The sequence below is a fragment of the Sebastes fasciatus genome, chromosome 19 (assembly GCF_043250625.1).
Source record: "Sebastes fasciatus isolate fSebFas1 chromosome 19, fSebFas1.pri, whole genome shotgun sequence".
In the NCBI taxonomy this organism is placed as follows: domain Eukaryota; kingdom Metazoa; phylum Chordata; class Actinopteri; order Perciformes; family Sebastidae; genus Sebastes; species Sebastes fasciatus.
In genome coordinates this window covers 15,130,553-15,151,262 of record NC_133813.1, presented here as the reverse complement: position 1 = coordinate 15,151,262, position 20,710 = coordinate 15,130,553, and the positions used below count along the sequence as shown (strand labels likewise).

The following is a 20,710-nucleotide window of genomic DNA, read 5'->3' as shown; positions in this document are numbered from 1 at the left end:
TATTCAGTTCAGTTACTCCAAGTTTAGATTCATAGAATACAACATAATGTGCACATGTTAATAAGTGTTGTCAACATCTTATGGACAGTAGAAGATAATAATTCAACATTTTCTTTAGTAATTCTATCTCAATTAAGTTATCAAAGCCCATTTATTTCATTCTTTTGTGAGAACCTGTGTATTTCTGTATTTGCAAAGCGAGACTTGGGTACTTTCCCTCAGCTAATTAAAGATGGGATTATTAGGCTAGACTGAGTCAAGCAGATTTGAAATCAAGCAACCTGAACCGTAGTGAAACAACAACACAGCGGACTGACATTTCTAACAAACTATACGTTAAAATGCTTGTTATGGGCAGACAGATTATAAAAAATATTTGAACAATTTTTTAAGAAGAACATTCACGTTCTGTCCCTTTTTTTTAATTTCCATCAAATGTTTGTGTGTATCAGAATTGTCATTTCCCAAACACAAGAGTGGAGAGGCCGGATTAATCCTGTTATGTAATACAGGATCTGCTTGATGCTGCAAAAAAATATAATGCATCACAAAAGTCCAAATTTTAAAAGAAAATATTATTTACACAATTTCTTAAAATTTAATTTAGGATGAAATCACATTGTTGATAAGTATACATACAGGACAGCAACACGGTGGTGCACAAAACCAAGCTACCTGCTGCTCATATTACTGTAGAGTTTCTAAAGTCTTATCAAAATAAATTCAAAAGATATAAGAGGCACAATAAAATGCTTTTAAAAAAACAGCTGCATCTCAATTGTAGAAAACGAACTGTCCTTTCTGTGGACTTTGTTAAGACAGCTACCTCAAATAAATATCCAAATAAAATAGATAAATATAATTGTGCATTATAATTGCGATTGCGTTCCCTCGCTGCACAACCACAGAATATAGATAGAAATAGATGTCAGATTATGGGAGATTATTGATTCAGGCACGACCGTTAGTTTCAGTGGGTTATTATGTAGAAAAAAATCCACTACGGAGGAGGTGTGACCTTCAGCAACAAATGCATCTCTCAAAAACATCGCTTGCTTATTGTGAACCCAGGAAAACAATAACTGTATGAGTGTTAAAGTTTAATTAGGGTTAGGTTAAAAAAATCTGGAAGTGCAAAAGAGGGGGGGAAGTAAACAGTGGAGGGGAGTAGAAAACGGCTCGTCAAGGTCAGATTGTATTCTGCAGCCATACTGTTCTGCGATGGGGCCGATGGCATCAATTTCAAAATGGAGCACTGTCCATGTCACTACTTACTTCTCCTCCACCACCTGCTTTTGGTACTCTTCATACTCCTCGCGTGTCATCCCCGCTGCTTTTGCCGGATCTGTGGGTGCGGCCTCCTCTTCTTTGTCACCTCCACCACCAAGACCGATTCCTGACAGGGGGTTCCCAATCATGCTCTTGATCAAGAAAGCCATCTCGAGTTAGTTGTGTGACTGTTCACTCTGCGAAGGGGTTTGAGAATATTTCTGCTGTAGGTGAAAGTGATGTTGCTCTCCCCGTATGGCGCCCTCCGGTTCGGCTTCCTATAGCTGTCAAAATCCGGTGGTAGCTCTGTAGCAAACCTGCTGCTTGTCTACGGAGCCAAGGACACACTGACGACAAGCAACAGACACAAACACACACACTAACACACACACACACACACACACAAGGGCCATAATCTGTATTTAATCCTCCCTGCTCCACTATGCTAAGAGGCAGATGGCCTGTTTTCTCTATTTTTAAAATCATGCAGACCTTTGTAGATCTTTCTCTTTATTAATTTTGGTATTTTGTGCATTCTTTGGAAGGACTAGGTGCATCATAAAAATGGTGTTGGAGTTGGCTGTCCTCGGTTTTTGGACCACACATACGCTGCTTCCGCCCACTAGTGCTTAATCATATTAGTAAAGTACTGACTGGCCTGTGTGCAGCTTATACCGCTGAGACCAAGCAGAGAGAGAGAGAGAGAGAGGAGCGGGATTACTAGTCTTGTTTATCCCCCACTGGGGCCATCGTTCATGCCGTGCTATTGTTCAGTGGGAGTGGGAGGATGATTGACAGGAGGATGAGAGGAGGAGACAGCTCTCCTATCACTCCATCGCTATCTGAAACCAAAGACGTCATGCAATATCTTCAGTCGTATTACATGTCAACATTTGTTTTATATTTTTGTTGTCGCCTTTTTCCATAGTACAATCAAGCAGCAACAGGAAATGTTAGGACTATGAGATTGTGACATTCCCGCAGAGATTTTAACCTGGATGTTTCGGTTCTGCATCTTAGACCACAAGGCCCAGGGGTATATCTTTTTTTTTTTTTTTGTTGCCACTTGTCACCCTCTTTGACAGTGATATGCATGATTTAATTAAACACTTACGTCTTCTGTACCTGCCTAACATTGGGCTACGGGATTGAAAAAGAGGTCTAAAATGTGGAAGGAGGGGAAGTAAAGATGTGCAGTAATCTGCTTCAATGTCTAAATAATCCATGATAAACGTTCAGGTTTCCTTTACCTAGACATGTAATCCAGTATTAATCCAGTACCACCAGTAAATATAGCATCACAATCAAATGAATGTCAGTTAATTGCCGACTGAGCAGAATGCTACTGAGAGTTTGATGGCAACGTCAGTTCAGTTGGTCCAGACTGAAAAACGTCTCAGCCACTATTGGATGGATTGTCAGCTGTACTTTGTGTTTACTGCTTATTAGCAAATGTTGGCATGCTAACACACTAATTTAAGGTGTTGAACATTAGAAGTCCAGGGTGCTAAATTTTTTAGAAATTTTGGCCAAAACCTGATTTTCTTTCGACTTCAATTTTGTTTCCGGAGCAGAACTCGGAAACTATTTAACTTAGGAACTTCAAATTTAGTATGATGGTTGACAATGTGGTCCAGTTCTGCCTTTTGGGGGTTAGAAGTCCAGGGTGCCCAAAACCTTTGACATTTTGGCTGAAACTGTGATTGAAATTTTCCCAAAAGGGCAAAACATTTGGCCCTACAGTACTTCAGTTGAGGTCAAGCAGTGAGCGGGGTGATGTGAGTCGTGCTCACTTTTGCCTTATTAAATGTAGATGCATGTTTTGTGGAAAAGCATTTCGCGTGATGAAATAAGCAAACACCACAGAGTGATTTGGGTTTTCTGTTTATGAAAATTGTCAATGTAACGTCCGTGTTTGACTCGATCAAAGCAGATAAACAGAGGCAGACATCTGCTGAGTTTTCATCACCAATAGGTCAGAAATTATTTTATACAAAATTGCACATTTCAAAACACAGGTTTTTTTTTGTTGTCAGTTCAGTTTCATGAAATAGGACTGGGGCAGATTTGACTTTTGAAAACAAAATCAAAAAAGGATCCAACCAACCAAAAATACTGTAAGGAAAATGTTACATCATGTTGGAAATCCAGAGGTCTCGCACTAGCATTCATACACAACAATTTACTGGATCAAATTAAAAATCTGCAATTAATTAAAATAAACTTCTTCAACAAAACCAATTTTTTCACGTAAAATAACTTACAATCTGAAAATAATCAAAACCAAAAAAATTTACCAAAATAGACATTCCCTCATTTACAACACTTTCTGTCCAGAAATGCATTTCATCAAAAGAACTTCTTGGCTGCTGCTTCTTGTTGACTTCTAAAAGAGAAAAGAAGGAGACACACAAAGTGTTAGAGACAGTGGTGGAAGAAGTACTCAGATCTTTATTCTTCTTCAGCGATACCAGTGTAGACGTCCTACATTCAAAATGTTACTGAAGGAAAAGTACAACACTTATTATTAGCATCAAAATATTACTTACGCCTGGGCTACATAGGACGCATGTGTGTCGTCGAACAGGTTCAACAGGTTAAAGCAGCCGCACGGCTCAGACGCAGCTGGGCTGCATGTCAGCTGTGTCTCATTTAGAGATTTGAGGTCTCGTCTATTTTTTTCCCGCGTGCCGCGCACAATTCACAGCAAAAATAGACAGTAAAAATAATCTTTTGTTTGTATGTATATTGACATAATACCAGCAACATTTTCGATGTCCGTATCTGTAGAATATGTCACAGACATGAAAACTAATTAAATTAAATTTAACACAACACTTCCTGTTTGTTTCAAAATAAAAGCCCTCTAGTGTTTTTCTTTTCTTCCTGTGGACAGAATTCCTTCATTTGTTAACACATGGCTTTTATTTTTATATATTTGCAGTTGGCAGATGCCTGTACTACGAAGCAAGTTCAACATATCCAGGTTGTCTACTCGTTATCTGGCTTCACTAACCCCAACAACCGAGATCCCGCTAAGCGGTCCAACGAAGGTGGTTATCAACTCGGTCAACCCAGGGTTTCTCCATCTGGTTATGAGCGTGTTCACATGAACGGGGTGGTTTTTGCAGCATACGACCAATCGCAGACATGGACAAGTCTACTGACTTGCAGACAGACAGGCAGAGCGGCACATTTTACAAAGGAAGAGCAAACTATAATATTAGACAAATACGAAGAAGGTAAACACATAATCCAGACTAAATGCAACCCAGTTGAAACTGCCAAATGCAGGAAGGACAGCTGGCAAAAGAAAAAGGGAATTTCAACTACTTTACGTACTGCCGATAATCCATAATAATACATCATTCATCAATTATTAGTTGATTTACATTCTGTATTAATAATCTGAATCTTCGAAACAACTAATGTTGTCATAAATAAAAGTACAGTACTTGAGTAAATGTAATTAGTTACATTCGACGACTGGCTAGGAAGTCATCTAAATCCACGGGCACTTGTATAGTCAAATACTTGTATAGTATCTTACTTGTACATGATGTAGCAGAAGAACAGGATGGACTGGACGATGATGAAGATTGCAAAATGAACCGTGGATAAGCAGGAAGGCATGGGAGGCGGCTCGGGGCACTTCGTAACCTTGTCTCCTGGATTCTTTGCATGAAAACACACAAACAAAAAAGAGCACAGAGTTCAGTCACTTCTGATCTGTTTTATTAACCTGCTTCATGTGAGGCTCCACACCTTGATCCATACCTGAGCATTACGCTGGACCAGGTGCTCCACGTCCCTTTTGACCGTGTGCAGATGTTCCTTGATATCGTTGAAGTGCTGAATGGTCTCGTACGTTCCCGCGCCGACTGCATTACCCTGGTGTTGGGCTGCGCCGATCTGCTTCAGTGAGTCATGAAAGGAGTTTCTGCAAATGGCAAAGAGAAGAGATAAATATTAATAATGCAACTGCTTCCCCCACAAGAGTGAAATAAATAATCTTTAGTGCCACAGCCTTTTAATACCACATAAATATATATCTGCAATATAGTCAAATGTTTACTTTTGACTATGAATCATGTGTTGAGTGAATTCAAATTTAATTCAAACTTCACTCCACATGATTCAAATTGTATTTAATCTATGTTGGGAAACATGATGTACAGTAAATATGCTGTGTGGTATCATTTATTTACAGTAATACAAATTGTCCAAAATTAATCCCTTAATCCCCATTCACTGGAGGCTACATATTCTCAAAGTTTGAAAAACAGAAAATTACCATCTGATAAAAGAGGTCATGATTGCTGAATTAATCCCTTATCAAAACATGTTCTTACAGCAGATTACATGTACGGGAGGTTAAGAAACGGACCACAGAGGAGCGCTATCTGGAATCCAGAGTCTAAGTCATGATGCTTAAAAAAAAAAATAGTGATTGAAAAACTAAAAAAAAGCATATGAAGCAGAAACAAATAAATGTAGTCATTGTAAATGTATTGTTCTGGTCGGTCAGCTAGTTAGGAACATAATCGTCCACAATGGGGAATATCGTCATTGGTTTTGTCAGCGTCTGAATTACACGAAACAAAGTCTGTATCTTTCAAAGTTATAGTATTTTTAGTAAGACATTTCCTCTTTCTGTGTTTTTGTGATGAGATATACGGATGCACCGACCGCAAAGTATCTGCAACTTCCATCGCTTTGCTACCACCTGTAGCGCAGTGGCTGCGCAGACAAGTCTACACGGTCACAACAAATTGCCGGCACGCAGACGTCCGCACAGAGCCTGCGTGTACACCCTCTTATGACAACAATTACGTCACCCAGACCCCCGCGCATTCACAAAGTATAATATGGTCTTTACCAGTTATACCAGACCTAATATAAATACTGTATATGGATTTTATATCTAACCTACCAGCATCTCTAATTAACATGTTACACATTTTAAGTTTAATCTGTACAAAAACGTGTAAAAATGACTTGTTTTAACAGGGCTTGTGTGCTATTTCTTCGCCAGGTGTGTGATAACCAACGGAGAATCAAGTGTATTTGTCAAAATATCAATATCAAAAGTCTTCCTCAATACAGCATGATTTTCATTTAGTAAATTATAATCCCATTTAGAGTCAAATAGACCATAAAGCAGGGTAGGCTTTAGGGCCCATGCCCTACCTTGGCTACCTTGTGATTGACAGATCGCTACCACGGAGTTGTCCGTGTTTTCGCCTTACAACTTTAACCCTTTCAGTGTGTTTTCAGTTCATGAAAGTTAATTATAACCTTTTGGTCACCTAAAAATTTCTTATTCAGCATTCGGTTGTACTTAGCTCGTGTCACTTCTGGTTATAAATAACCAAGATGGCCATAAACCAAGAGGGCGACGGCCAAATTGCCAAACTCTACGCTTCAAAATGGTAGTCCACAAACCAATCGGTGACTACGTCCACTTCTTATACACAGTCTATGCTTGAAACTAGCGATTGAGAGCATAAACTCGTTTTTACAATGTTTACTGAGGTAATAAATCAAGGGAGAAGTAGGCTCATTTTCTCATAGACTTCTATACAATCAGACTTCTTTTTGCAACTAGAGGAGTCGCCCCCTGCTGGCTGTTAGAAAGAATGCAAGTTTAAGGCACTTCCGCATTGGCTTCGATTTTCAGATCCGAATGTTAAAAATCACCACTAATATCTGCTAATGAGGGTATGTGTCTATAGTAATATAGTTACTACAGAAACCTATATTCCCCCTTACATGATTCACCTCAATAATACAATCCAAAACCATGCCTGTCGTTGCTCACCAGTAATAAAATGTGACAATCTGTAAATCTGTATCCTCACTTTCAATTTCATCAGTAAATGAAATACAGTGTGTAAACCATTCTCAGAAGAGAATGAAGACATCTAAGCCTGGATCATATTTCTCAACAAAATGTAATTTCTTAAAGTTGATTACTTACAGGGAGAAAGCAATAAGTTTCCCTTATCATCTTAAACACATCTAAGACGATTAGAAAGAAGAAAAAAAAAGTGACTTGACAAATGAAAGGAATTCCAGCAGCGTAAGTAGGAAAGGCCCCGAGGGCAGCATTGTGACAAGAAATCAATTGGAGGTAAACCATGTTTTGCTTGTGTACGACAGATGTATTTAAAGACTACTAATCTGATAAAGACAAAATGGTGCTAAGATGGTGGCCTTTTTCTTGCTCGGGCCACATGGTCTGAGGTCTGAAAGGATGGACAGGGATGACATATAAACAAAATCTAATTTGTTTCACAGAGAGGGGAATAAAAATCTCCCTTGAGAAAGTAAGTGAGCATTTATTAAAGCCTACATCTAATCTTCATCTGCTACAAGTGACCCATTTATGAGCAGAAAGCCCTCCTTGGGAGTCTGAGATGAAGTCCTATCATAAACTCTGTGTTTAAAAGATGGGCGAGGATAAACGGAGAGCTTAATCTACAAAGTAATACAGATCGGTCGCTCACATTAGCACATTAGAGGGAAGCAGCTGCAGCCTTTTGCTAGGGAACCCAACTTATTTACTGTGTCAATCTGATAATGTGATTTCTTAAAATCAAATCATTACAGAATCTGTCTTTCCCTGCCGTTTATACAATATAATTCACTTACAGAAGGGCAGAATTAGCAAATGAGACACGTTAAGTGAGAGTCTGGGTTCACGTGAGTTATTATGGGTCAACAATATAATAAAGAAAATCATTTGGATGGATCAGGGTGAATGTCCTGTTGGATTTAGGGCATATAAACAGCTGTGTTCTTTTATGATACATGAGACTAAGAGATTAATGTTACATAAAATACAATCTTTAATATCTTGTGATTCTGATTAATTCTTAATGCAGATGGTGTGTTAAAATTAAGACGCACAATCAAACTGCAGCCACGGGACAAACATGCTGTGATTGAATAAATAATATCTTCGTTTAAATGGTCGATTTTTTTTAAAAAGGGGACAAAGTGCTGACGTAAATTAATAATATTAATTCTTAACTTAATTATTTTTAAAATAGAGAAAAACATTCATTAACATTTGCAGTCACAAATGTATGAGACGGGTTTTTGAAGAAGACATTGTTTCTAAATATGTTGCGTGCTCACAGTGAGTAAGCCTACAAGCACCTTATCAAGCAATACAAAAAGCACAAAATACAAGCTGTAAACATCCAAAAAATTACATTCTGAACACCTAATCAGGCTTACTTACTATAAGTACCAAAGTCAAACAGTCATGGAAGGCACACCCATCATAAAATCTCTTAAGCTGTATTATTTTAGCATTACGGACCTGTTCAGGCCGTCATCTGAGAGTGGTGAGGAGACCATCTTTTATAATGAAAGGAGGAGATTACAGCTGGATGTTACTATTACCTATCATGCTGTATGTCTCAGCAATGATAGAATTCGTATTCACGGAGGCGATATCTTTTAGGGTGCTTTCACATCAGGGACTCGGGCCCGGATCAGAGTACACTTGACCCCAAAGTCCAGTTCGTTCAATTAGGCTTTTGCTGTCTTGTTTAGATCTTAAGTTCTGGATGTTAATTATTACTTTTATCATGCTTTTATTGTAAAGCACTTTGTAACATTGTTTTGAAAGGTGCTATATAAATAAAGTTATTATTATTATTAATAAACGCTAGTAACATAAGCAGTCAGCAAGTAGTTTTGAAAGGGCAGGCTTTTTTCAACGTCGCCGGCCTCCTCCGAAATCTGTATATGCGCGCAGCATGCGTCAATCTCATCCTCTGAACTGTATAAAAATATAGACAATAGTAGGCGATGGGGTTGGGCGATGTTTGTTATTTTATTTGGCTAATTCAATGGTCTGCCTCTGAAGAACGAGAGGCCGAGAGAGAGTGGGGGAAACAGCGTGTAGAGCCGGTATATTCACATCAAACTCTGTGAAATAAGAGTTTATTTCAACCAAACCAGAGTTGGTGACTGTTGGAAAGTCCAACGACGACGGTTTTGGGGAGTTTTATTTTGTTTCTGTTAAGTTTGAATGAAGTGTTTTACGATGCTCCCAACCAGAACAGCTGATCTCAACATAAACAAATACACGTGGATGATGACGAAAGTGTACTCGGGTACGGAATAACTGTTAAAGTGAAAGAGTTTTTTTTTAAAGAGTAAAAGGTACAACATTAATGTGTCGTTGAACGTCCTCATTATTATGCGTTTTTGTTGCTTTCCTGTTTGCTTGTTTCCCTGCTGGCATATGCGTGACGTATGTTATAGTTCCGGGCAGTGGTGGAAGAAGTACTCAAGATATTTGACTTAAGTAAAAGTAGTAATATCACAGTGTAGAAATATTCTGTTCAAAGAGTATAAGTATTCATTATGCAGAATGGTCTATTTCAGAATTTATATATATCATATTACTTGATTATAATTATTGATATACAGTATGTACATTATTATATTTAGTGTTGCAGCTAGTAAATTCGTTTTTTTTTTATTTACATACTGCCGCGTAGCTTGTGAATCACCAAGTGGTCAATACATTTTTATCTTAGTCTATATTAAAACATAATTTATTATTTTTTTATGTGTTGATTATATTTTCGCATTAATACTCTGAATCTGCAAAGTAACTAAAGTTATCAAATAAATGCAGTAGAGTAAAAAGTACAATATTTGCCTCTGAAATGTAGTAGAGTAGAAGTATAAAGTTACATAAAATGAAAATACTCAAGAAAAGTACAAGTGACTCAAAATTGCCCTTAAGTACAGTACTAAGTAAGTGTACTTAGTTACATTAAAACACTGGTTCCGGGTCTAGCGGCATCGGTGCCCACTTCTTTATAAAAATACATGTCCTTCTTCCTTGGTGGCACATTATAAAAGGCGATTGAATATGTATTTGTACAAATGTATAATATTGCAAAACTCAATAAAAAATGGTTTAAAATAAAACTGAGTCACATTTTGGGTTTCCCACATGACCAACATCTTGATAAACTGTCTGAGAATATGTCCTGTTTTTACATCAGGTGTAAATTATGCAACTGCTTACCTCCTGAAATATAATTAAGCTTTCTATATTACTACAACAAATGAGTCAAACGGTTTAGAGGTAAGATCAAGGCAGTTTGATGATTATCCCATTTAGTGCTGAGGCTTTTAGTGTGTGTACATGTGACTGTTACTGCGGATGGATTATCAGGCTGGCAGACACCTGTGATGTTGCAGCCACTGCATCCTGAGATTAAATATGATTCCAGGGATTTAACCGCCAGGATTTCCCTTGTTTTTGTGGAGTATCACGGATCTCTCTTTATGTTTGTTGCAAAAACAACAGCTAGTTTTGTAAGACTGACCAAACGTCAACAACAACGACAATGTTGTTACTTACCTCAGCTCATTCAGATTTTTCAGAACCTCCTGCTGGTTGGCGACGATGGTCCCCAACTGTTGTTGCCCGGCAGTATCCAGCTAGAAGCGAAATACAACATGATGGTCTGAAGGTTAAACACCCGAGTGTTGACGTTTGATAAGGCTGTCATAAAAAAGGTTTATGAGTTTTGATAACCTGTCATAAAAACAGGTCATTTCAGCAAGAGTACACAGAAATGACAGCATTGGTTTTTTGTGTGTGTTGATAATTTGTTTGAGCAGGTTGCCAGTGGTCTGTTATGATCCGAATCAGGGCTGTCAAAATGAATGTGTTAACGCATCAACGCAAAATCATTTTAACGCCACTAATTTCTTTAACGAAATTAACGCAACTTGCGATTTTTTGATTGTAGCAGGCTCGGTTTTAAAGCTAGAGTGAAGATACTGGTATCATATTAAACTACAAAAAGTAAGGAATCCAATGGTACCAACCATGTCATACTAGCTTGTGGTGAAGGAGGTTAAATAACGCTCCAATCTTAAGCTAAAGTTTGGCGAGGAAAAACTGACATGGCCATTTTCAAAAGGGGTCCCTTGACCTCTGACCTCAAGATATGTGAATGAAAATAAATATATACATACATTTGCAGCATATTTGTCCACTCCCACGTTAATAAGAGTATCAAATACTTGACAAATCTCCCTTTAAGGTACATTTTGAACAGATAAAACAATGTGATTTTAATTGATTGACAGCACTAATCCGAATACATTTTTAAATCAATAACACTGACTAAAAATGAAGCCTTGTAGAAGCAGAACCCTACCCCTACATTTGTGTTTGTGTGAAAAATGAAACATGCAATTCTAAATGATTTATAAATCCTGTAACCATCTTTTTCCCGCATCAGGTGTGAACCCATCTTTTGGCAATGACATGCTCACCTGTCCCGACTCAGCGTTCGGCCCCTTCTTGGCGACCTCGTCGGTGATGACAGAAACGTAGCGGCGCTGCTCGTCCAGGATCATAGCGAGCTGCCGGTGGAGCTGTTTGATCTCCAGGTGGATCCGGTTCTGGCCCTCAAACACCTGACGGATCTCCCGGTCATTCACGGTCTCATACAAGTCCTCAACTAAAAGGATACAAAGATTGTAACCAATTAAAATAAACTCTATTAAACATTTTAATGAGGTATTGTAATGTGTGGGAACACTCATGTTTCTTTGAGTATATTATGATTTATATATTTTCCAAACAGTTTAAGTTTGGTTTGTTCAGATTATATAAAAAAGATAATAAAGAGTAAAAGGAACTTTAAACTTTATGATTTGGTTTCTTACTTGGCTCTCCTTGGACGTCTGGGTGCTCTTTCTGAAACTCCTCTTTCTTTTTGTCGAGCTCTTGCTGGAAGTTCTGAAATTCCTCCTGGTACTTGTCCTTCTCTTCTTTAGGAATCTCAGATTCAGGTGGAGGCTTCAGTGGGAGAGACAAAAAAGAAAACCCTCTCTGTTAACTCAATAGAGGGCTACGTTGTGCACATACATGCATGCGCACACACAGACAAACACAGCTAGAGAAAAGTGAATTCCACACACAGGATTGTGAAAGTATTAGGAGCTCCGGGAAAATGTAGTTACCGGCTGCTGGCCCGGCTCTGTGAGTCTGAACAACAAGAAGGACAAAACATCGTGGTCATCTGATGGAGGAAAGACATTCTGGATTAGAAAATTACAACAGATATTAACATATTTAAAATCATGGTACGGCTTTACATTGCTGCACGGTAATAAGGCTGTAAGGGGGTTATAATTTAAGGGAAAAGATCATTTATGATGGTAATTACAGAGTAATAACTAATATCTTGGTTATAACAACGGTAATATCAGAGTTTATTTTCTGTAATGGGGGAATAGCAGGTCAGAAACATGATCACATTCTCATTAATAACATAGTTGTAATGGGGTAATAATAAACTTACAATAATTATGTTTCAATATCAATTTAAAATATTTTAGAGAGTAATAATGGGGGTAATGTTAAGGTGTTGAAATATGCTGATGAAAAAGAGGAAAAATAATAATAATAGAGTAATAAGCTAAGGTAATTAATAACAGAAAAGACTATAAATACATATAAAAATGATTTAAACCCAATGCTATAAGGGAACCATAACATTAATGAGGCAATCGCCACGAGGAGGACGGAGCGGTCACAGCCGGTTCAGGTAATTATACACTAAAGAAAACAGTTATATGTAATATCATATCTCTTTTTTGAGGGTATTTATTATAAATTATTATTATTAATCATTTTATTTTTTATTTTATGCAATTTGTTTGTTAATAATTTCCAAAGCATATTTTTAAAACCAATAAAATTTGATAAAAAATTTATATTATGTTTATTTTCTGTTAATAGATCCTCCGAAATGTTACACAGTGTTTCCTTTAAGATGAATGATTTCTTATTCCAGCTCAGCTGAGAAAACTAGTCTGGTTTCTAAATGGCTCAAGAAGGATGGTAGAGTTTAAGTTGGAGGAATACTCGATACAAACCGAGAATAGAATAATACCTGCTAAACCTCCAGTGGCGGCTGAAATGCCAAAGAAGCCTTCAGTGGGAACGACCATGTTGTCCACCTTTGTGCAGAACTCATAGTCGTCTCTATCTGGAGTGAAACCGTTGTTGATCATCACCTGAAGACGAAGACAGAACAACGAGGCATCTAAGCAAAACACCACTGACTGTGCTGATCATCAGACATTATGTGACATTAGATATTGATTGTTAATGAGGTAGCCTCTTTTCTCTTCATATATGAACAGATAATAACTCTTGTGTGTGTGGGTTCTCCTACCGTCAGCGTCTTCTTGTAGTACGTTATTTTGGCTCGGACAGGATAGGGTTTGTTGCGGAAGTCTCGTAAACATGTGCCGAGGGATTGTGTGGTGCCGTCACTGGATCAAAACAACATTTTCAGACTCAATATAACATTCAGCACTGTTCTCCACGTAGACATTTAACATGAGTGGTGGGGAAATGCAGTATGATTATGATTAGAGTTTATTAAATAAGTGAATAACATTAATGCCCATGTACATGTGTGTTTTTGTAAACACTTGGACTGTGGTACAGTAAACAGTGTGAATTCTAAGACAAGTTGAAATGGCATTGGAAAAGTGATTTAAAGCTTTCACTGGCCCGGGGGAGATTAGGAAAGATAGAGGATTATTTACTTTCCAAGCAAATATAATCATATTTCCTAATCTCCTTTTAAGTTGTTAAAATTTGAGTTTGGTGATGACATCTGAGCAAAAGCAGAAGAAATGTTTACTTACTGTTGATGGTCATAAACAAGGTTGCCATTGTTTCCCACAACAACTATAGATGGGTTATTTTTCTGGAAGAAAAACAAAGGAAACACATTAATCCTGTTGTTCATCTGAAGACCGGAGGTGGCTTTGCTTTTAGGTAATCTTATTCAAAAATATCAATCCCACACCTGAAAAAAAATAATATTCAAATGGGAAATAAACAGACCTACTTATGAAACATTTGTTTTGCATGACATTGACCTACTTATAAATATATCTACTTGTTAGATAAAATGAACCCTCTGAGACCCACGGGATCACCGGCAGATCCTGACCATCTTTGCTGTTTTAGAGCTGGACTGAAGGTAAATATCATATGAAACTAGAAAACCTGAGGAATGCATTGGTATCAACCATGTCATGTTAGCTTCATGAGAAGGAGACTAAATAATGCTCCAAAGTTGGGCTACATTTTGGAGAGGAAAAAACTGGCATGGCGATTTTGAAAGGGGTCCCTTGACCTCCGACCTGAAGATATGTGAATGAAAATGTGTTCTATGGGTACCTACGAGTCTCCCCTTTACAGACATGCCCACTTTATGATAATCACATGCAGTTTTATTCATGCAGTATAAATATGTTATTTCCGCCTATTCTAAAATGATGTGTTTGAATATTTCTGCATACTGGAGTCCCTAAACAGTATTGGAATTACAATTATATTGGGTATCATTGTAAAGCTGAGACTCTTGTGGTTCCAATGAGCCCAACTGTGTTCATGTGTGATGATGTTAGTCCCCATATAGTAGCCATTTCATTGTAGTGAGATCAGTTTTTGAAATTTGACCTCACTGTATAAAATGACCTGTGGTGACCTCTAGGATAATCACAGCCTCGTGAAACTTTACAGCCACAAACTACAGACCTAGAGCATTCAGAGGATGTATGGCTTTCCTAGATAGATTGACAATAAGGGGGTTTCTGAGCCGTTTACACAACAGAAGTGCAACTCTTGCAGAAACCTCCAAATGTCAAAGGCTTTTGATTCTATGTCACAGCATGACTTTTTCCTATGGTGTTCCTCAAGGTGTTGGTGTCTTAATGTGGTATTTTGGAGGGATTAATGATCATTTTAATCAATTCTCAAATTGTTAAATTTAGCACCAAATCTGTGTAACAAATGTTATCATCCCCAAAATTGCTGCAACAACTGACGAGACACAATAGAGCATGGGAATGACCATCATATACTTCTATCATCATGATCTAAGCCCTGATACACTTTCAACATTTATTTAAATTAAGTAATTAAGGTTTATTTCTGATTTATGACTAAAACAACTTGACGCAGTGCTGAAATTCAAATTAATCTTCAGGCTCTCAGCTTTCAGATGATGTACACCACTTCTGTGACATAAACTGCTGACCTGCCATCTCCCCCTAACAACCCCTTGTACCGCCCTAAAAAAGACAAAAACGTGTCTATTGTGGGTCTTAGAGGGTTAAAAGTATTTAAATGATCATACATAATAAACAAATTAATACTTCATAGGTTTCAACAAAAAGAAAACGTATACATTTTTTTACATTTTTAACACAAAAATTATCCCAAACTAATACTGAGTATATAAAGTAAGTTTTTCAGTTATATTTTGATTTTCAACACTCTTCCTCTGACCTCTAAACCCGTTGATAAGAACCAAACAGAAGCAGCCAAAGACTGAATACGGCTTCAGCAGTGAGTCTACAATCATTAAAAGCGATGGCTAAACAATGAACACCAACCTTTCCATCGTTGTCAAAGGAGTCAAAGAAGATTCCAACTCCAGTCCACTTGTCGGCGGCGCCGTACACCGGACCGTCGAGGCCTTGTTCAGTGGTGAACCACACAGCCTGGTCGACAAAGAAAATGTGGCACGGATGTTAGTTTGTTTTAGCATCTTTTAAAAAAACAAAAATCAAAAGGCAGTAAGCCATTTTCATTTGTGATTGATTGTTGATTTGATTCTTTCAGGCTTGTGGGAGTAAATATGACGGGTATATAAGTATTGCTGTGAATGGATCTGCAGTCGTCACACCTTGATACAATGAAATCGTCCAGAGGCAAATTTCATATTATGAAAAACTCACTTTTTCAGAGCTTGTGATCTTACATCTGGGTATCTGGAGTGCCTACCAACCCACAAACTGTGAAATAAGACAACCCAGTCAGTTTTTTATGGGCTGCATAGATCAGAAAACGTGAATCAACAAGCCATTCCGATTTGGCTTCCCTTCCTATGTCACATGCAAGCTCATTAGAATATACCGCCCACAGTTTGAGAACTACCTTTGCAAAGGTGCACCATATTTTTCTCACAAGCCAAACAGAGCAGACTGGGCTTTTTCAGGAGGGGGGGGGGGGGGGGGGGGGGGGGGGGGGTCTTAAAGAGACAGGCGCTAAAACGGAGCGCTTCAGACACAGGGTGAATACAGGTACAGTATATTCAGAACGATAGTATGAGAAAAATGTGTTTTTGAACATTAAAGCATGTAAACATGTTCTAGTAGAAACCCTAAATACAAGTAGGAACCTGAAAATGAGCATGATATGTCCCCTTTAAATAGAGTAAAGTAATATTATAAAATGCATATTAAAAACCTCAAAGTAGTTATGCAGCACAAGCAATGCTCAAGATGTTTACGCTGTTCACTACAGTTCTTCAGTCAGGCGAGGAAATGTTTGTCATTCAACCCTGTGGGCACGACACACCTCATAAACAGAATGTGCACCTTTCCTTCAAATGCAAATTTCTACATATCGGATAATATACAAATTCTGATAGGCAAGCAGTATATCTTATTTAACGAGGTAAGGTTTCAAGTCTCATTACAGGTAATCTCACAGCAACATGGTCAACATATAGGTTTGATTTATTCTTCAATTATGAGGTTGGAAATCATTCGGGTGAAAAATTGTGGATCGAGTGTAAACGGCAGGGTAGTGCAGATTAGGGCTAAATATAGTTTGAAGATATTAGAGCTGCAACAATTAATCGATTAGTTGTCAACTATTAAATTAATCACAAACTATTTTGATAATGAATTGGTTTGAGTATTTTTTTTTCTCTGATTCCAGCTTCTTAAATGTGAATATTTTCTGGTTTCTTTACTCCTCTATGACAGTAAACTGTATATCTTTGAGTTGTGGACAAAACAAGACATTTGAGGACGTCATCTTGAGCTTTGGGAAACACTGATTGACATTTTCTGACATTTTCTGGACCAAAAAACTAATCAAGAAAATAATCGACAGATTAATCGACTATGAAAATAATTGTTAGTTGCAGCCGTAGAAGGTATCAGGATTATTACGATAGCTGAGTTTCTGTAATGATACCAAACCAATACTTCCTCAGTTTGGGGAATATGAATATGTTTTAACCACTTTTCATTCATTACTCTGCTGACATCCAACGGTCGAAAGAAGGAATTGTTTACTGATTTAGATAATGAAATATCTGATTAAAGCATTTATGAAATATTTGAATAAAGCATAAGTGAGCAAGAATGTGACCAAGCATTCAATACCAACTTTTGATTCATGATGCTCGATGCTACAGACATATTTTGGTCAATACTCAAAAAGTATAAATACTCAGCCCTAGTGTAGGTACGAGTAGTACATAGATAGAGTATGCCAGTTCAGTAGATGGTTCTGGATTTACAACACATTGAAGCTACATAAACTAAAAACAACTGTGGTCAAGAGTGCATTAATAAGTTTTAACACACGGCTTTGTTGAATACTCAATTCTGATTGGTCAATCACTGCGTTCTACGGTCTGTTATGTCTTTATAGCAGAACGCTGCGATGTATAACAGACTGTTGCTATGGGCGCAGCTCTGATGTCAGACTCTGGAGGACCATTTTTGTGTAAAATTATTGATTTCTTAAGTAAGTGGCCGTGTAATAAGCAGGATAATGAACAGCTAGCGGGTCATTGTTGTGAAATAAATCCCTACAGGGGTACATTATCCCTTACGTGTAACACATTCTCCAACACAGAAGTTTCACTCCTCCTTACCAAACCATCCGCTCCCATCCGGCCTCTTCCAGAAACTCTGAAGGTCACCTCGGCCTCCCAGTGCTCAAAGCTGACTTTGTTTTTTGTCCACACGGTGCCCTTCTGACTCCTGAGGGACGGCGTAATGCGCACCTGGTCTGCACTGGGAATTGCATCTTGGATGGAGAGGAGAGAGGGAGAGAATAAGCAGGATTTTATTTGCATGTTGTTAGATGATCCCTATGAAAATTAAGTGCCATAACTAATTAATCAAAGATCAACAACATATGTGGTGTTTTATAAATAATCATGCACACAAAAGAAATCATTTTCTGCGTGTATCCTTATCCACTCGAGCTGATGTAAAAAAAGCTCATGCCAGCTAACTGTTATCATTAGGCAGTATTATCAGGGTGTGCGAACACTCTAATCTTTTAACTGCCTCAGTGCCTCATTCACAAACTGTAGATCATTTTCTTCAGATTTGTTTGTACAATCTAGGTTTATTCCATATTACATAAACAGTTGAGTACTTGGGTTGAAATAAGAATTAAACAGTTAATTGTTAATGTCACTACTTATCACTTGCGTTTTTTTTTTTCAGCTTTATATTATATAGGGCTGCAACTAACGCTTACTTTCATTGTCGATTAATCTGTTGATTATTTTCTTGATTAGTTGTTTGTTCTATAAAATGTCAGAAAATGGTGAAAAATGTCAATCAGTGTTTCCCAAAGCTCAAGATGACGTCCTCAAATGTCTTGAATTGTCCACAACTCAAAAACATTCAGTTTACTGTCATAGAGGAGTAAAGAAACCAGACAAATAGTCACATTTAAGAAGCTGGAATCAGAGAAAAAAAAATACTCTAACCAATTAATTATCAAAATAGTTGGTGATTAATTTAATAATTGACAACTAATCAATTAATCTGTGCAGCGCTACAATATCATTGTAACTTGAGTAACTTTCGGTTTTGGAGTGCTGGACAGATTAAAACCAGGGCTCTGGAAACTTGTGATGGGAATTTTATCCTTCTTTTGTCTCAGTTTGTTGAACATTTTATAGATGTTCACAACAGCTTATTAATCTATAAGTCAATAATTGATTATTTGTTCAAGTCAAATCCCAAAAGCATTAGCTAGTTAGTTTCTCAGTTGTGATTATTTGCTTATTTTCTCTGTCTTGTGTGATAGTAAACGGAATAAATTAAGGTTTTGTACTGTCGGTTGGACAAAACAAACAACTTGGGTGGCCTCTGGGTTTAAGGCAACGACCATGTAATCATGCAAAACGTCCCTGGTTTGAGTCTAGCTGCAGACATTTTATGCCACACATCCATCCCTCCTTGTTTCCTGTCACCTATCCTCTAACAAAAGGAGAGAAAATATCCCCCAAAAGATACTTTATGATGTCACCTTTGACTATGGGTAACTAAAATAAGAATCAGCAGACGTAATAGTCTATAGTTACAGCCCCTAAATCAATGCAGTGGAATCTCATGCTGCAGCTTATATTGAAGGCTCATATCAGTAACTGTGTGATACAAGAATCCAAAGGCCCATTTTTTAGTAAACGGAATAAGTTACGGTTTTGTACTGTCGGTTGGACAAAACAAACAACTTGGGCATCTTGGTGGCCTCGGGGTTTAAGGCAGCGACCATGTAATCATGCAAAACGTCTCTGGTTTGAGTCTAGCTGCAGACATTTTATGCCACACATCCATCCCCCCCCCTTGTTTCCTGTCACCTATTCTCTAACAAAAGGAGAAGAAAATATCCCCCAAAAGATACTTTATGTCACCTTTGACTCTGGGGTAAATTGTGACAGACTAAAATATGAATCAGCAGACTAATAATCTTTAAATTACAGCCCTAAATCAATGCAGTGGCATCTCATGCAATCTCACAGCAATCTGTGCAACTGTGTGATGCAAGAATCTCTATATAGTATCCTCTCACAAAAGGAGAGAAAAGATACTTTATGATGTCACCTTTGACTCTGGGTAACTAAAATATGAATCAGCAGAGTAATAATCTTTAAATTACAGCCCTAAATCAATGCAGTGGAAGCCTCATGCTGCAGCTTATATTGCAGGCTCATATCAGCAACTGTGTGATGCAAGAATCCAAAGGCCCATTTTTTTTTTTTGCAAGAGGAAAGTTCAACACTTCAAGCTGCATGTGTCTACTTTGCACAGAGTCTCTCACAAACGAAGCATGCTGTTTTGAATACGACTGTAGCTGACTATAAAAGCTAGTGCTGCTTAAATGCATGCATTTCCTGGTGCAGTTTTGAATGGACAAAGCAAAACGTCACTTATAAACCGTCCAGCTCATCTGTCCTCGTCTCATCTTGATACATTGTGTGTTTTTAAGTTCACACAAGACGACCTGCAGCTCTGTGATGTTGACAGCTGGTGTGCAAACTTACTTCCAGTGTGGATCCAGAAGGGGATACTGCCGTCAGCGTGAGCCAGGTGCGGTCCTTTGAAGCTGTATTTGTACTCGAACCGGCGGTGAGGAAGCTCCTCTGTCTTCGAGGCACCGGCGGCGATATCTGCGACACTGCGGTGAAATATGAGCGTTGTGAGGAAAGTTATTATCAACAAACACGGAGCAGTAGCAGCCGGGCTCTGTGCTGTGGACACCGCCATGTTTTCTCCGTATCACTGCTGACGTAGCGCTGCTGAGACAGCG

At 38.0% G+C, this 20,710-nt stretch overlaps 2 protein-coding genes and 1 long non-coding RNA gene across 4 annotated transcripts in view; 1 reads left to right on the top strand and 2 right to left on the bottom strand.

Annotated features, from left to right (window-relative positions):
• Nucleotides 1-1,845, bottom strand: part of cplx4a (complexin 4a) — a 6,416-nt gene extending 4,571 nt beyond the window's left edge. Inside the window, exon 1 of the mRNA XM_074617201.1 lies at nucleotides 1,276-1,845. Within this exon, the coding sequence (XP_074473302.1) occupies nucleotides 1,276-1,439 (164 nt within the window). The 5' untranslated portion in view covers nucleotides 1,440-1,845. The remainder of the gene's footprint in view (nucleotides 1-1,275) is intronic.
• LOC141757043 (uncharacterized) overlaps nucleotides 1-11,700 on the top strand; it is a 27,078-nt gene extending 15,378 nt beyond the window's left edge. For both annotated transcript variants that reach the window (XR_012591579.1, XR_012591578.1), the window contains exons 2-3: nucleotides 4,214-4,337; nucleotides 11,562-11,700. This is a non-coding gene — a long non-coding RNA (uncharacterized LOC141757043). The remainder of the gene's footprint in view (nucleotides 1-4,213; nucleotides 4,338-11,561) is intronic.
• Nucleotides 3,141-20,710, bottom strand: lman1 (lectin, mannose-binding, 1). The gene is made up of 13 exons (XM_074617199.1): nucleotides 20,445-20,710; nucleotides 18,033-18,187; nucleotides 15,751-15,858; nucleotides 13,990-14,051; nucleotides 13,509-13,608; nucleotides 13,224-13,347; nucleotides 12,289-12,347; nucleotides 11,992-12,124; nucleotides 11,596-11,783; nucleotides 10,670-10,749; nucleotides 5,047-5,209; nucleotides 4,820-4,944; nucleotides 3,141-3,655 (listed from the first exon to the last, which is right to left on the bottom strand). Exons 1-13 carry the CDS (start codon nucleotides 20,665-20,667, stop codon nucleotides 3,619-3,621), a joined length of 1,557 nt encoding a protein of 518 aa, XP_074473300.1. The 5' UTR covers nucleotides 20,668-20,710; the 3' UTR covers nucleotides 3,141-3,618.